Raw genomic sequence first — 14,656 nt, forward strand, 5'->3', positions numbered from 1 at the left:
GTGGATACGTCAGATTAACGTTAATCGGCGTCTCCGTATCTTGTGCTTTCTTGTCGTCAATAATTATTATTTCTCCGTCTTTCTAAAGTAATTTCATATAATAATTATATTAATGGTGTTAAATTTATGTCACTTGAGATTATTTCAATAACCAACACATTTAAAGCAAAGTTTTTATAATTGAGGAGCTTCTACTTTGCTTCAACGCTTTAGAAGTGACCGCCGCACTTCGCCTTTAAGTAAGTAGGTTCTAGTTATATTGACTAAGTAACTTCTCAACTCCTTGTTTTGTGCTTGCTTATTGTGAGAATATATTGCTTAACACTTGATTGATCAGATTATACAGAATTCGTGTTATAACATATTGCGGTACCTAACAACAACCAGGTTAACACGTGTCGTGACGGACGAGAGTACAGATGTTTGTTAATAGTTGACTTACAGCCGCTAACACATATTAAAACCTTGCTATTAGTAATGCAGTTCATCTAATCTTAAACCCGAGTGAAAGAGCTTACCGGATTCCATTTAGTAAAAATCATTATTAAAACATTGTCTAGCATTCACACACAATATCAATAATAGGCGTCAACAAGTATGTTTTATATTTCACCAATAAACCAATATTGTTTTCTTTATCTTTAGGGATTCATTTTCAATGCAACTAGTCTAAGAAAAGAGGGGCTATAATATCACAAACAAATGTTTTCAATATGAAATTCAATTCGGAAATGAATCTTCTATCTTTTTCGACCCCGTAGTAAACGCTCAAAGATGGTTAGAAAAGGGAGATATGTAAATACGAATGTAAGAGGGAGCGCGCTAGTATTAAAAAACGATAATAATCAAGCGAAAATGGTGAAAATATTAATAAAACACGACTCTTTTTAAATATAGCAAACATCTCTCGACAAATACTTAAGTTGCATTTAAAGATACACTGTGGATTTTTTCATGCCTATTACATATAAAATAACAGAAAAAATGTGTTTTTAATAATTTTCAAACCTTTCTTTTCGATTTTTTCTATCGAGGAAAATGTATATAATTAACGTTACGGAATAACAAATGTATATATTGTATTTACATTATCTTCAAATATAACTATAATTGGACCTTAACTCAAACAGTTATCGAAATACTTGTTATAAATCGGTAGAAATTGGGTATGGGCTTAATTAATTTAATTCTTCTATCTCTTAGTTTATAGTTTCAATATACCTATTTAAGAGTGCAAGGCTGATGTCAGCGTAATGAGTAAGATTGAGAAAGGGACGCTTAGATGGTTTGGGAATGTAGAGCGAGTGTAAGGAGGATATATGATGCAAAGGAGGATATATGACCGGTCGGTGGCCGAGTTGACATCGCACTTGGGTCCCACCCAGGCGTAGCGTGTTCAATTCCTCGGCTGGCTAAGTCCTCCATCACAACACAAGCAACATTTTCCGCTTTCTGTGGTGGTAGTAGGAGATTTTCAAATATTGTCAGATTATTCGTAACCCGGGAATGTTTGTCTTTCTTTAAAAAAAAAAAAAAAAAAAATAAATGCGAATGGTAGCAGAAGTCGGGGAAGCCCGAGGAAGACATGGCGCGATCAAGTGAATCAGATAATCGAGTCAGGCCATGTCAACAGTCAGAATAATAGAAGAGCATGTATGAGACGATGTATGAATGTGAATGAGGCAAGAAGTGTGTGCCAAGACCGAGTTGTTTTGCGGTCCGTCCTCTCTGCCTACCCCTTCGGGGAAACGGCGTGATGATTAGTTATTTAGTTGATACAAGTTTTTTTCACAGTAAGATTTTTTTTCAAATCCATATCATGTTTTGAGTCGACTTGAGTTTTATTTCCACCTAAACATTATATCAAATTTTTGTGTAGAGAGGTTTCGTAACAGGTCTTGTTTATTTTCAGCTGAAAACAATTAACATCACAAAACAGTACCCTATCACAGCAGTGCCATGGATCTTCCCAACCCAGATAGTGTTTCCATCAAGACTGAACCAGGGTCGCAGGAAGAAGGCTCAGGTGAAATGGCGTATACAGATATACAAAACGACCTCCAAGATGTGAAGAAGGAATGTTTACAGTATGCTGACGGTGTTCATCCAACTAGTAAGTTGCATTACATATATCATGGATGTGTTTCAGATGGACGCAGTAAGAACACCCACCTGTTTTCTTCTACCATTCTTGTCGTCCATCTATACTTTTGATTTTACCTTTGAAATATTTCTTTACTGGAAACTGACAAACTAAGAAATTCTTAAACTGATTATACCATTACAGTTTTACTTACTATTACAGTTCCTAATTCCTCAAGTAGTTGCCTCCATCGATGTGTAATAAAAGTTGTTTCACCATATTTTATTATTACAGTAAATCATCTCCAAAACTTCTTTCAATTATAAGATAAACATTTTCATTCCTTACCAAAATAACCTAATTCCACAACAAATACAATATCATTACTTATGACCTATAGTTACACGTGTAATGAATCGTGTAACTATTACTCTCTCTTGTGTCAAAATAATTTATTAATGAATTCAATTGAGTACAAAGTCACGGTGTTTGAAAGAGAGTGTTGGAAACAAGTGTTTGAAAGAGAGTGTTGAAAAGTTTGCAATATAGTTTTATTTATTTCAAACGGTGTTTGAAAGACAGTGTTGAAAAGTGTGCAATATAATAATAATATAATATCTTTATTGTGACAAATTTTCAAACTATAACTATAGAAATACATGAAAGACTGTTTTGTGTACATTGGTTTATAAATTAGATGAGTATATAATTTTATCAACGGAAAGTAATATATAAACAGTAGGTAAAATAAATGTAAATAAAAAAAAAGTTAGTGTAGTTATATGTTAAGGTTTATCATAGCCCGCCTCACTAGGCTTAGCCTGTGTTGAGGCAGCTATCTTCCAAGTTTATTTATAGTACTATAACGTACCTACAATTATATAACAATACGAACACGCAATAGTTAGGTAGCATCAATATCAATAAATTATTTACCAAGTTCGTTTATAGTCCTAATAATATACCTACAATTATATGAAAATACATACAATAATTAGGTTGCATCAATAACTGCGAATTTGGATGAGTGCACCGGTAAAGGCCCTGTCATTACTTTTGATCCAAATTTTTACGCTATCTTTGAAATTTTTTTGTGAATGACATGTTTTGATTTTATCAGGAAGAATGTTGTAAAGTCTTGTCTATACTTTTAATTATTATAATAATTATTATATAGCGCAGTTCTGTGTTATTTCACTTCAAAATTTTACCTTTGGAATATTGCTTTACACGCAACTGATGAACTAAGAAAACGTTTAACTTATAATGCTCGCAAACAGTTCTTAATTCGTCAAATGTTGCCTCGTCATATTTTATTGTTAAAGTAAATCAATCCACTCCAAAAATTCTCTACTCAAAATAGCGAAGCGGAGTTCTGTTTTAAAACCAACGAAAAACCATTGTTACTACTCCTACTCATAAAAATTAATTTTAAAAAGGCACTTACTCATTCTGGACAAAAACCTTTTTTATGTTCCCATTGTAGATGATGGAATATTTAGTATGTCTGTTTGCTTGGCTCTGGTTTTATGATCGTGAGAGGGGTTTGCCTCTGGTTTATTTTTTAAGTGATGAACTAGAATATTTTTAGCATAGATTTTTTGTAAACTTGGAACATCAAACAGATTAAAAATATCAGTAGTTGGCGTCCTTACGGGGTGCTTTAATATGGTCTTTATGATCCAATTTTGAGTTTTCTTTAGTTGTTTAAGATGGTTTGATGATGCTGAGCCCCATCCTATTATTCCATATTCCAGTAGAGAGTGGCATAGAGCATAATATACTCTCTTTAGATCTGTAGTTGATAAGATATTTCGTAATTTTTTGAAGAAATAGATGAGTTTTGTTAGCTTTTTTGAGGTTTCTTTGATGTGAGCATCCCAATGTAGTTTGTCGTCAATTACGATCCCAAGATATTTAATTGTTTTAGTTTGGACTATATTCGGGCAAGAACATTGCGGATATTTGTTTAGACATTCATGTAATTTGAGTGTATGCTTATTCGTTGGTTGACCTCTTTTGGTTTTAGAGAATGTTAGATATTTAGTTTTACTCACATTTGATGTAAGGGAGTTTGCTTTTAACCAGTTTTGGAGTACAGTCAGACCTTGCTCCGCTTTTTTATGTGTGCTTGTCCAATTTTGTTCATTGAATATAATGACAGTGTCATCTGCAAAGCTCATTATGTCTCCTTCAATGGGAAGACTCATAAGGTCATTAATATAAATGAGAAATAGTATTGGACCCAATACGCTTCCTTGAGGGACACCGTACTTGATTGATAGAGTTTTGCTACTTTTTTTACCAATTTGTACATACTGCTCTCTTCCAGTTAAGTAACTTTTAATTAGATTTAGAGTTGTTTGTGTTATTCCATTTTTTTAATTTAAAAAATAGTATTTCATGGTCAATTGTATCAAAAGCTTATTGAAGGTCAATAAAAACTGCCAAGCATTTTTTACCTTCATCCAGTTTTTTTATATTGTATTTGTTACTTTAGCTATAGCATCATCAGTACCCAGGTTTTCCCTAAAACCGTATTGCGTCGTTGATAATATTTTATTTTCATCCAAAAATTTAACCATTTGTTTTTTTATGACTTTTTCCAATATTTTCGATAGTGTAGGTAATAGACTAATTGGTCGATAGTTGGATATATCATTTTTGGGTCCGATTTTGTATATTGGAATAATCGTAGCAATTTTAAGACGTATGGGAAAAATACCTTTACTTATTAAAAGATTTACAAGGTACGTCAGTGGGTAGATTAGCTCATTTAGTAGATATTTAATTGTTCTGTTTGATATCAGTTTATTTCCCGATGAGGTATTTGTGTTTAGGGAGGCTATGGTATTTCTTACATCTTCACTTGTTATCTTGACTATGTTAAGGGAGTTTTCTTGATTGGCATTTTCATTCCACACTGTTTTTTCGGCAGTAAATGAAGATTGTTTAATTTTATTCGCTAAGTTAGAGCCTATATTGCAAAAATAGTTGTTTGCAAAGTCGAGATTTTTTCTGGATGTTCTGCAAAAGATGTTGGTATCCTGTCAATGTTTAATTCTTTAATGTTTTTAACATTGTGCGAGGCTTTAGCGTTTGTTATTTCGTTTATAAAATGCCAGAATTTCCGGGAATCATTATTACATTCCTCGATTTTCTTTTTATAGAATGCTTCTTTAGCATAACGGATTACATTTTTACAAATGTTACGATATCTTTTGTAGAAGCGATGTAAATGGATATCATAGGGGTAGTTTCTTACTTTTCTGTGAAGTTCGTCTCTTTTCCTGATTGAGTTGATAATGTTCTGACTAATCAAGGGTTTAATGTCAATAACGTCTCTTTTCCTGATTGAGTTGATAATTTTCTGACTAATCAAGGGTTTAATGTGAATATTTTTATGAGATATCTTTTTTTCTGTCGTTATGGTGTTTGATAGAATAATGTTCTGAGTAAAGTCAATAAAATAGTTCCAAGCAGCATCAGTATCATCATTTTCAAGAAGGTTTGACCAGTCAGCAATTTGTAGCTCTATTTTAACGTTTTCCCAATTTGTTTCAGACTTTGCTATGACAGATTTCTTTTTTTGATTTATAGATGTATTTTTATTATTAATAGATAGAAGTATTGTGTATTGTAAATAATGGTTTGAGTAAATTTATCAGTTTTACTAAAAATACGATCTATGCATGATTTGCTTTCATTGCATACTCGTGTAGGTTCATCAACCAGGCTTTTAACACCATGGTGAGCTAGTGTATGTATGTAATCATATTTTTTTGGATTTCCATTTTCCAGGATATCAATATTTATATCTCCCATAATAAAAACATTCTTAGTATTTTTGAGTAAGTTAAGCTCAAAATATAAGGAGTTTAAGAATGGCTACAGATTTTTTGTAGAAGGTGATCTATTTATTGCGAGAACTGTTATATCCTTACCAATTTATATCCTTAGACAGTTTGCGTTATTAATATTGATCTCTCTGACTTCAACTTCAGTATCTTCTTTAATGTATGCAATAACACCATCACTCTTTGTATTATTCATTAGTGTGGAGTAAGAGACATATTTATCAATTTGTAGAGGGTAGTGTTTATCAGTTAACCAACATTCAGTAAGGATAATTATGGCCCAGGTTAAATTTAAACTTTTAATTAATATTTGTAGCCCGTCAAAGTTTTTGTTTATTCTTCTAATATTTTGATGCAGTATGTTAAAATTTTTGTTCATTGTTGATAGGTTAGGTAAGTTTGCTCTTTTTGCACTAGGTTCCGTGGTTAATGTAGTGTCAGCCATTTTTTATTTTTGTAATAGTTGTTATTATGAGCCATTTTATTTATATGATGTTTTTCAAATCGTCTATATGTTTAACGTAAATTATTTTTTCGTTTGCATTTCTTCTTGCCATTATTTTTCCATCTTTGTGCCAGACGTATGAATAGTTTTTTTCTTTTGAGATTTGTTTGGTTTTCCAAAGAAATTCCTTATGATAAGAGCTCAGTTCTTCAGCTATGTATATTGTTTCAGTTGAAATATCTTTGATCGCAGCATAATTGATGTTTTTTCTATTTGCGATAAGCTTGTCTCTGGTCAGTTTATCTTTAAATTGCACTAGTATTTTAGGTGGTGCATTGATTCGCATCAGGTATCCTTTTTACGTCTATAATTTTGCCGTAATTTAGGTCCACTCCTGCCGCCGCTGCCACTTTTTTAACCACTTCAATTTGCTGTTCCCCATTTTTTTGTGGAATGCCTGCTATTTCAATATAATTAGAGCGGGTTTTGTACTCCATATCTGAAATTTTTATTTCTAATTGTTTAATGATAGTATTTTTCTCCTGGTGCTCTATTTTCAGGTTTATAAATTCATTTTCGATTTTTTTGTTTTGTAGGATTGTTATCTCTAGTTTTTTAATCAATTCATCGTATTGGGTACTCATAAATTCCATGCTTTTTTGGGTGTCCTGTTGTTGCTTCTAAAATTTTTAAAATAATATCTTTTTTCATAGCATCTAATTTATTTTCGAAAATCAGTGTAATTTTTTCTATTCTGAATTTTTCTTCATGTTCAATGTTGGCACCCTTTCCTCTAGTGTTAGCCATTTTTTACTGTTAAATGTGACAACCTGCCCCGGTTTTAAATATTGAAATAGAGGTACAGTACCGATGATGACAGTTAGAAATTTTGTTTTTATCTATGGATAACTATGGAGTAACAGTTTTATAAGTTTTATTCTCAATTTTTTTTTGTAATCACTGTAGTTATCCGGGATTACGGATATTAAATCGATTTTTTGTAATCTAACTCACGGTTTCGAACACCTTTCCACACAAATCACTCACTTTTGGTAAAGATATTATAAATAATAGGATAACTTATTTGCACTTGGATACGTATTTGTAGTCCATAGATGAATAATAAACCTATCTGATTATTAATGCTTGTATGATGGGAATTCCAATGAGCTTACTACTGAAAACTACAATTATCTTATCAGCAGGATCTTGATTGAACTATATAAAACAATCTAACAATAATTACAAATAATCATACACATAGCGCTCATGTCTCTACATATATTGAAATCGAATTATTTGCTGATGATGCTATGCTATATAAGCCAATAAAAGTCTAAACGATTGTGTCAATTTACAACATGATTTAAACAATATATCCACATATTGCCAACAAAAGTGCGCCCTACTGTCGAATTTGGCAGCCATCTCTGGTCCGGAGCCCCAAAATACCTGAAAAAAACCCTTGACTCTGTGCAGAAACGGGCGGTCCGTTTGATAGATTCCCCAATCTTAACAAACGGACTGCAATCTTTAGAACACAGGCATCAGGTAGGTATGCTGTTCTTGTTCAATCGGTATTACAATGGAAGATGCTCTGAGGAACTAGCGTCATTGATCACTTCGGCATCGGTGCGTAGTCGGGATACACGCCAAACTCGCGCCCAACATTTGTACGCGGTTGACATTTGTCACATGAGAACGGGTCGCTTCTACGATTCGTTCTTAAGTTCAACAGCTCGGTTGTGGAACGAACTGCCGGCCTCTGTGTTTCCTCCCTCCTACAACATGGGACTCTTCAAGACCCATGTTCACTCTTTCCTCTCCACAAAAAGACCCTCCTCACAGCATCCCCAAAGATGAAATAGGCCCTGAGGGAAATTATTTTCTTCAGGTCCTCCTGTGTGGAGTTAATATAAAAAATAAAAAATCAACTGTAGCTAAATGTTCCAAAAGAACATTGTCTTGTTCCAAAAGAACGTTGTCTTTTCAAGAAATAAAAATAAAATATTATTAAATTATTCTTTTAACAAAAACAACAACATTGCAACAGTCTGAAATATTCGTGATCTCGGAATAACCCTTGATTGTAAACTACAATGTAACCTTCATAAACATCAAATCACAAATTAAGCTGCTAAAATGTTAGGCTTCATCATAAGAAACACAAAACTTTTTAATAGCATCGATATTATTAATCAACTCTACTTTGCCTATGTACGAAGTCATTTGGAGTTTGCATCACTTGATTGGTCTCCATTTTACAAAATCCACGTAAACAAAATCGAAGCAATTAAAAATAAATTCATAAAATATCTTTGTTACAAGTCATTTGTAAGATTTAATAATTATGCAGAGGCAGCTTCATACTTTAAAATTGATTCACTGATTGTACGGAGGCATCATAAGGATGCACTATTCCTGTATTAAACTCAGAGTTGCTAAACAAGATTCCATTCAATGTACCTGCGCGTTCAACGCGCTCTTGTGTCCTGTTCAAGGTTGATCAAAGCAAAACGAACTCTAAGCAGAATTGTCGCCTGAACAGACTATGCAATAATTACAATAGCGTATTATCCAAGGTTAATATTTTCAGTTGCGAACTTACCAAATACAAAAGGTCCATAAAAGAATATTTCTCTGATGGTTTGTGAATAATGTTTATGTCTCTATTGTTTATCTCTATTTTGATTTGATTTATATCTACATCCTCTCTTCATGGCTATAAATGTTTGCTTTGTAAATTTTTCGTTTTATATAATCTTTTTTTTTGCATAAATTTTTTAATTCATATTCCTTTCTCACAAATTTAATTTACTTCTTTCATGTGATACTGTCTCAGTAGAGGTAAAGTCACAAGGAGGAATTCCATAACTGTTTTTATTTTACTGTATAATACTTACTAATAATATTACTTAATAATATACAAACTTGTTAAACTGTCGATTTCCCGAAAATGAATAAATATTAACATTTTGTTGATGTTCTGTTTCAGGTAGCATTAATGTGGAGACTGTACCCATGGAAAAACCAGGACCCCCTGAAAAAGGGTGTGACGGTGGGGGAATCCCTTATACGGAAATAAACATAGACCTGCCAGATGTTAAAAAGGAATGCTCAGAGCAATTTGAAAGTATTACCGAGAGTGCAGGTAAAATGGATTTTTTTTCGTTTAATCAATTTTAATAATCTTATCGTTTCATAATAAATACCGACTTATTGAGCTTTATCTGTCATCTTTTCCAGATGTGATAGTGGTACCGAAGATACATGCCGAAGTAAAACCTCTTTCATGTCTCCATTGTAACTACTCCAGCTCAAGCAAATCACATTTAACAGTGCACTTACGCACCCATACTGGCGAAAAACCTTATTCATGTCCCCATTGTAACCAACACTTCGAAAGCAAATTGAATTTAACGGTTCACTTACGCACCCATACTGGTGAAAAGCCTTATTTATGTTTCCAATGTGACTACTCCAGCTCAAGCAAATCAAATTTAACAGAGCACTTACGCACCCACACTGGCGAAAAACCTTATTCATGTTCCCATTGTAACTACTCCTGCTCACAAAAATCTTTTTTAAAGAGGCACTCATTCACTCATACTGGCGAAAAGCCTTATTCATGTCCCTATTGTAACTACTCTTGCTCACGCAAGTCAGATTTAACGTTACACCTACGCACCCATACTGGCGAAAAACCTTATTCATGTCCCCATTGTAACTACTCTTGCTCACGCAAGTCATATTTAACTGAACACATACGAACCCATACTGGTGAAAAACCTTATTCATGTCCCCATTGTAACTACTCCTGCTCACTGAAGTCACATTTAACTGAACACATACGAACCCATACTGGCGAAAAACCTTATGCATGTCCCCATTGTAACTACTCTTGCTCACGCAAGTCACATTTAACTGAACATATACGAACCCATACTGGCGAAAAACCTTATTCATGTCCCCATTGTAACTACTCTTGCGCACTGAAGTCACATTTAACTGAACACATACGAACCCATACTGGCGAAAAACCTTATTCATGTCCCCATTGTTACTACTCCTGCTCACTGAAGTCACATTTAACTGAACACATACGAACCCATACTGGCGAAAAACCTTATTCATGTCCCCATTGTAACTACTCCTGCTCACTGAAGTCAGGTTTAACGTTGCACTTACGCACCCATACTGGTGAAAAACCTTATTCATGTTCCCATTGTAACTACTCCTGCTCTCGAAAATCTCTTTTAAACAGGCACTTATTCACTCATACTGGGGAAAAACCTTATGCATGTCTTCATTGTAACTACTCTTGCTCACGGAAGTCAGATTTAATGGTACACTTACGAACCAAACTACTGGAGAAAAACCTTATTCATGTTCCTACTGCAGCTATTCAAGTACTCGAAGGGGACATTTAAAACATCACATTCTTACCCATACTGGAGAAAAACGTTTTTCATGTCACTATTGTAACCACTCCTCCTCACGAAAATCTCTTTTAAACAGGCACTTATTCATTCATACTGGGGAAAAACCATATTCATGCCCAATCGGTACACTTACGCACACATACTGGCGAAAAACCGTATTCATGTTCCTACTGCAGCTATTCACGTACTCATATGGAACATTTAAAACGTCACATTCTTACCCATACTGGAGTAAAAGCTTATTCATGTCACCATTGTAACCACTCCTGTTCACGGAAAATTCAAATTCAAGTCAAATTTAGTGGTACACTTACGCACACGTTCTAGACTAATTTAAATTTTTCATTTTTTTTAAATTTCATAATAAATAATGTATGTTTATAATTAAGCACCTCTGTAATTATTAAAGTTCCTACTTACTAATTTTAATTTTGTTTTGATTAGCCAAATTAGCGAAAATAAAAAAAACCTGCGTTTTTATATACTCGGCTCTATTATGGCTCGTATTAAGTCTACCGCTGAGAATATTCTTTCTTTTGTCAATTTATGCGAAAATCTTGGAGCTGTCCAAAAGGGTATTTGTCTGGGATCGTAGTCGCGTTCCAACGCCTGTAATCCCCAAAAAGGCGCCATTCCTCGTTGTGTTTCTTAACCACGTGCAATGGGCTCGCCCAACTACTCTTTGACGGCCGGCACATTCCATGCTCCATAAGGTATTTAAATTATTTTTTCGCCGCTTCCAAAAGATCCGGTGCCAGCTTGCGGGCTCGATCTGTTACAGGCGGTCCCCTTGTTTCAATCACATGTGTAACATTATGTTTACGAACATCTGGAGTCTTCATGTCGGGTCGTGTAAATGCAGGGTATTTATTTTAAGATGTCTCGGTATTTCTGATTAGCAGATAACGTCGAGATGCCGGATGAGGGTCCTTGAGAATTCATTCCTCCAATCTGTAGTGGAATGGTCCGTTATTGTTGCGTTCTTCAGGTTGACGCTTAGGTTGAAGTGATGTAGAAAGTCTGCTCCTAAGATTGGTCTTGATGCGTCGGCGACGGTAAATTTCCACTTCATTTCACGCTGAAGTCCAAATTGAAGTTCGATAGTTCTTGTACCGTATGTTTTTATGGTATTACCATTAACACTGTATAGCGTGGTGGGGCATGTTTCCGTGGTGACTGTATTTTTCGTGATCCTGCTTGACCTTGGGAGTACGGATACGTCACCACCGGTGTCGATCAAAAATTTTTGTTGCCTTAGGAGTTCATGGATGAAGAGAGGACATGTATGTTGAGGACAATCGTACGTCCCTACTGCGGTTTTCCGTTGTCATTTCCCGATTTGTTGCTATTAAAAGTACATGGTTTAATGCAATTGTACGATTTGTCATCGAATTTTACATGATATTTGCAGTAGCCATTTGAGGTAGGTATTGTTGTTGTATATTGACCTACCGCGTGACCTGGAACGAGGTCGTCGCGCGGAATTCCGGTCCGATGTCGATGGATGACGCCATTCTCTTCGAGTTGTTTTGATTTGATTGACTTCGAGAGTGAGTGATGCAATTTGCTCTTGCAAACTCTGGAGTCCCAGCACATACGTTTAAATCTACGTTCGGAATATTTTCATTACGCTGTTTCTCGTCTACTGCTCCACATTGTGTTTTTGGTATCCTTCCAAAATTTTATTTATTTAGTTATTTATTTATTGTTTATTTGCAAAAACAGTATGAACCAGAACATTGCAATATCGATAATTAACATTTACAAAAAAGTGAATAACAAATAGGTACATTTACTAGTGGGACAAAGAAAAAAGTTTCAAATTTAGATTTACAATTTTAAGTATTGAATAATAATATTTCACGTTTAAATACGTTGTAGGACATGTGGAAAATATCCACATTTCCTGCGAGGCAGTTAATTAACCTAGTGATTCTTCCCAAGGGCATCACCATTGGTAGGTTAGTTCTGCACCTAGGAAGAATCAAAAGCCTGTGTTGGCGGCCTCGCACAAAATTATCCGTGACATAAAATCCTATTTTAGCCAGAATGTCTGGTATTGATACTAAACCGTTTAGTAGCTTATACGCCATCAGGAGTAATGCAACATCCCTTCTGGAACTAAGGCTGCATACACCCAGCATTCCCAAGATAAATGCTGTTGGAAACAGCCATGGGTAATAACCAAATTCTCTCATGTAGAGGTATCGTAAAAACTTTTTTTGTATCTTCTCGACCATTAGTACATAGACAGTGTCCTCTGGCCCCCATACCTGAGATCTATTCTCGAGAATGCTACGCACTAAGCTAAAGTAAAGCAGCCTTATTACTGCAAGGTTCGTCAAGTCTTTCGAATTGTGTATGACAAAACCCAACATCTTAGTGGCTGATTTACAGATCTTTTCAATATGAGCCTGAAATGTTAAGCGAATGTCGTACACAATTCCTAAGTCCTTGCAAGTCACCATGTGCTTCAGTGACGTATCTTTCATTTTGTAATTAAAATATATGGTCTTGTGTGCCCTTTTGAAAAGTAGAAAACGGACGAATTTAATCTTTCCCTGAATATTGTTTATAAAAATTAAAAACAATAGGGGTCCTAAATTGGATCCCTGCGGCACACCAGAATTTGTAGGATATGCATTGGAGTTGAACTCACCATAGGACACGAATTGTTCTCTTTCACTCAAATAGTTACAAAAGAGTTTCAATAAGTTTTCCGAAAAACCAATTTCTTCGAGCCTATTTAGAAGCACTAAGTGATCAACTCTATCGAAAGCCTTTGCAAAGTCATGGTAAGATGCGTCAACTTGCTCGTTGTTATCGAGTGTTCTCGACAAGTAATCTGTAAATACCATTAAATTTGTAGTGGTTGATCGGCCATGTCTAAATCCATGTTGTTGTTCGATCAAGAATGGTTCAACTTTGGTATAAACATATTTATGGATAATTATTTCCAATAGTTTAGCAGGTGCGGAGAGAATCGCTATAGGACGGTAGTTAGTTGTTTGATACTTGTCGCCATCTTTGTGTAAAGGGGTGACTTTCGACAGCTTCCATAATTTAGGAAAAATTCCGTTTTTAACCGTAAGATTAAATATATATAGAAGTGGCTTACATAATGGTTCAGAACATCCCTTAATAACAAAGGGTGGAATGAAATCAGGACCATACGATGTTTTTGGTTTCAATTTCTTTACTGCTAAAACGAAATCTACAATATCAACGCTATGAATAGATATATTTTGAGCATTTGTTGATTCAGTCTGTCTTGGAACATAAGATTCAAAATCAACTTTTTTTGAATTATATACGGATTGAAAATACTTTGCGAAGGCTTCCGGTTTTGTAAAAACTAAAATGACGGACAACCACTCCTCGGGGCCAAAGTTCTTCTTTTAATAACAACTCGATGTTCCGCTCGTCGACTCCTATTTTAAAGGATGAGTATTCTTTAGAAAACGCCATAAACTTTTCAGCATTACAGCTGAGAGCTGTACTCGTTTTGACATGGGAAATGACTTCCTCCGTCGTCGTGTCGGGATCTAAGCGTGAAACGATAATAAATTTTTGTTTGGGTATTACTTTAATCGTACTCGAGTCATTGTTTCCTACGACTAAAATTTTGTTTTTATTGCGTAAGGCGGCACTGTATGATAACAATGGGCAGGAGAGCGGCTCGGTGCGGGGGGTTTGCTTGACGTTAACGCCGCTGCTCTCAGCCGGTGTAACCGACTCGGAGGCGGGGGCGGGCGCAGGGGAAACGGTAACTGGTTCACTGTTGTTTGCCAAACGAGGCTGGCTGACTGCAGGTGTGAGAGAGATGGTA

The 14,656-nt window shown here is 35.0% G+C and overlaps 1 protein-coding gene across 3 annotated transcripts; it reads left to right on the forward strand.

Annotated features, from left to right (window-relative positions):
- The first annotated feature begins 28 nt into the window (after positions 1-28).
- Positions 29-11,151, forward strand: LOC149415095 (uncharacterized). Of its 3 annotated transcripts, none has more exons than XM_089643210.1 (4): positions 29-239; positions 1,913-2,113; positions 9,381-9,536; positions 9,632-11,151. In XM_089643210.1, exons 2-4 carry the CDS (start codon positions 1,960-1,962, stop codon positions 10,813-10,815), a joined length of 1,494 nt encoding a protein of 497 aa, XP_089499336.1. In that variant the 5' UTR covers positions 29-239; positions 1,913-1,959; the 3' UTR covers positions 10,816-11,151. The 3 variants fall into 3 exon arrangements, with proteins under 3 accessions (XP_089499336.1, XP_089499337.1, XP_089499338.1); XM_089643211.1 differs by having other exon boundaries at positions 222-243; XM_089643212.1 differs by lacking the exons at positions 29-239; positions 1,913-2,113 and adding an exon at positions 7,329-7,437.
- Positions 11,152-14,656: the final 3,505 nt, after the last annotated feature.

Source organism: Hesperophylax consimilis, chromosome 19 (assembly GCF_061612785.1).
Source record: "Hesperophylax consimilis isolate HC1 chromosome 19, BYU_Hcon_1.0, whole genome shotgun sequence".
Taxonomy (NCBI): Eukaryota; Metazoa; Arthropoda; class Insecta; order Trichoptera; family Limnephilidae; genus Hesperophylax; species Hesperophylax consimilis.